Source organism: Arachis ipaensis, chromosome B06 (assembly GCF_000816755.2).
Source record: "Arachis ipaensis cultivar K30076 chromosome B06, Araip1.1, whole genome shotgun sequence".
Classification (NCBI taxonomy): Eukaryota; Viridiplantae; Streptophyta; class Magnoliopsida; order Fabales; family Fabaceae; genus Arachis; species Arachis ipaensis.
In genome coordinates this window covers 113,251,963-113,254,529 of record NC_029790.2, presented here as the reverse complement: position 1 = coordinate 113,254,529, position 2,567 = coordinate 113,251,963, and the positions used below count along the sequence as shown (strand labels likewise).

Here is a 2,567-nt window from a genome sequence, read left to right as displayed (position 1 = left end):
TATATTGTTTTTATTTTAGCAATATTTTAAAATTAAATTTAAAAAAAAAAGTTGAGTATTATCAACACCAAACACAAAATTGATGTGTATATAGTTGTTATTTTGTTATTCATTCTCTCTTTTATACAAATGGAGCCCACTTCATGGAAAATTTTGAAGTTGATCCTTCTTCTCATTCATTCATGCCCCCTTCCCCTCTTGGCCTAATCTCTTTCTCCACATGGCGACAAATTCCGTCAACCATAAAATCCCCCTCACTTCTCACCTCCCCAAAAATTTCAATCCTCTCTTCTTCCCTTTTCCTAGACTTTAGTTTGCTACACCAAACTTCTCTCTCCCTTCTGTTATTCTTATTATTCCTCACCAAGCCTATAACAAATATTTTGTTACACCAAATTATTAGGCTCTCAAAAATGGGATCACCGGAATCAAATTTGCCACCAGGTTTTAGGTTCCATCCAACCGATGAAGAACTCATTCTTCACTACCTTAGGAAGAAGGTAGCATCCATACCCTTACCTGTTTCCATCATCGCTGAGGTTGATATCTACAAATTGGATCCATGGGAATTACCAGGTATAATATATATATATAATAGCATTTTTTTTTTGTTTCAATTCTTGTTAGTAAGTATTTTGTGTTTGTTATGAGGATAAGATTGTGCCATGTCGTGTCATAATATAATCAATGACGCAACGTATCATTGATTTTTATTGTATATTATAGCATACAGTGTTGTGATGTGGAAGCTTATTATTATTGGTTTGTTGTGGTTTCTTTATCACCAGCTAAGGCTGCGTTTGGTGAGAAAGAATGGTACTTCTTCAGTCCAAGAGACCGGAAGTACCCAAACGGTGCGAGGCCAAACAGGGCAGCTGCTTCAGGGTATTGGAAGGCTACGGGTACCGACAAGACCATAGTGGTGTCGCCGGCGGCCACAGTTACACGTAGAGTAGGCCAAGAGAGCAGCGTTGGTGTCAAGAAGGCTCTTGTTTTCTACAAAGGAAGGCCTCCAAAGGGTGTTAAAACCAATTGGATCATGCACGAATATCGTCTTGTAGACAACAATAGACCCATTAAGCTCAAAGATACCTCCATGAGAGTAAGTTTACTAACTACCCTTCCTCTTGATATTTTTTTTTACAAACAGGTGATTCGAATCCGAAACCTCTTAAGTGAGTATAGAGAGATCATGCCATTTGAGCTATAACTGATTTGCCCAATTTGCTAATTCATGTGCCTTTGTGCAGTTGGATGACTGGGTTCTGTGCCGGATTTATAAGAAGTCGAAATTCTCAGTATCTTCACCGGAGGAATCACCGTCGAGTGAAGTTCAGGCTGCAGAAGAAAATGGTTTATTCAAGAACACCATTTTGAAGAGTCCAATTCCAACACTGTCGCCGTCGCCACCGCCGCCGCTGCCGCCGCAGCCACTTCTCTCTCAAAAATCTGTGTCATTCTCAAACCTCTTAGATGCCATGGACTACTCCATGCTCAGCACCATCTTATCTGAGAACAATAACAACAGCACCCTTGATCAGGAACAATACTCCCAGATCAACACCAACCAATTGAACCATTCATCGAACATGGAGAACACTAGTAACAGCAACATGATGCTGATGAGGTCAAAGCGCCAGATAGACGAGGAAACAACAACGGTGTTGCACCCATCAAAGAAGTTCCATCACCAACTTATGGGCTCTTCTTCTTGCAGCTTCCCTAATAACATTAACAACACAAACACTGCACAATACGAGAACCCGCAATGGAACTACCTTGTCAAGCAATCCTTCTTGAACCAGCACTTACTTCTCGCTCCTCATCTTCGATTTCAAGGATAAATTGCAGACAAGACCAAAATAAGAAAAAGAAAACAAAAATTGAAATTAGGAAAAGATATTTGAAATATCGAATCCACAAGTTGAGCCCACCGATTTGGTCATTATTAGTACACAGAAAATTACAAAAGGTACCGGTTTTTTTTCTTTTTAATTTATTTTTTGTTTTGTTTAGTTCGTGCTTGATAAATGAAATTAGAGATTATTGTTAGATGATTATTGATGAACCGGAATCAAAAAGAAAGGAAGAAGATTCCGTCATTCAAAGAAAAATATCCTAGCTAGTCTCTTAATTTTGTGACAAATCAGAAGCAAATTCATGTACAAAATGTTAATTATATTTGTACGTGGTGTTACGTTAGTTGTTGGGTTTGGCAGGTTAGCTTTATTGATATTGATAGATAAATATACTCTTTGTAGATAAAGGTATTGTTCTGATTTTGTGATCATATATTTATATATTTTTCAATTTTCATTCTTTTCCGGGAAAAAAGTTTACGGTAGCTATGAATTTTCTTTTGGATTTGGATTGTTACCACCGTTTGCCATTTTCAGCAAAGCATTATGCTCAATGGTGCATGAACCTTTTATCGGATATCTTTCATTATATTCTGGCCGTTATTGTTCACGCGTTTGAAACCATGACATGCTTCATGCTTCATTCAATTCATGTTGTCATGTGATACGTAACGCTTGCCACTCATTTATTTTATTTATTAATTATAT

General features: G+C 37.6%; 1 protein-coding gene across 1 annotated transcript; it reads left to right on the top strand.

The window, feature by feature from the left end:
• On the top strand, positions 187 to 2,319 carry LOC107604927 (NAC transcription factor 29). The gene is made up of 3 exons (XM_016306643.2): positions 187 to 576; positions 789 to 1,102; positions 1,251 to 2,319. Exons 1-3 carry the CDS (start codon positions 414 to 416, stop codon positions 1,842 to 1,844), a joined length of 1,071 nt encoding a protein of 356 aa, XP_016162129.1. The 5' UTR covers positions 187 to 413; the 3' UTR covers positions 1,845 to 2,319.

Excerpts from the sequence above, each read along its gene's own strand:
- LOC107604927 (XM_016306643.2), top strand. The coding sequence starts at position 414 with ATGGGATCACCGGAATCAAATTTGCCACCAGGTTTTAGGTTCCATCCA. Across the intron at positions 577-788 it reads GGATCCATGGGAATTACCAG|CTAAGGCTGCGTTTGGTGAG; the intron begins GTATAATATATA and ends CTTTATCACCAG. Across the intron at positions 1,103-1,250 it reads TCAAAGATACCTCCATGAGA|TTGGATGACTGGGTTCTGTG; the intron begins GTAAGTTTACTA and ends GCCTTTGTGCAG.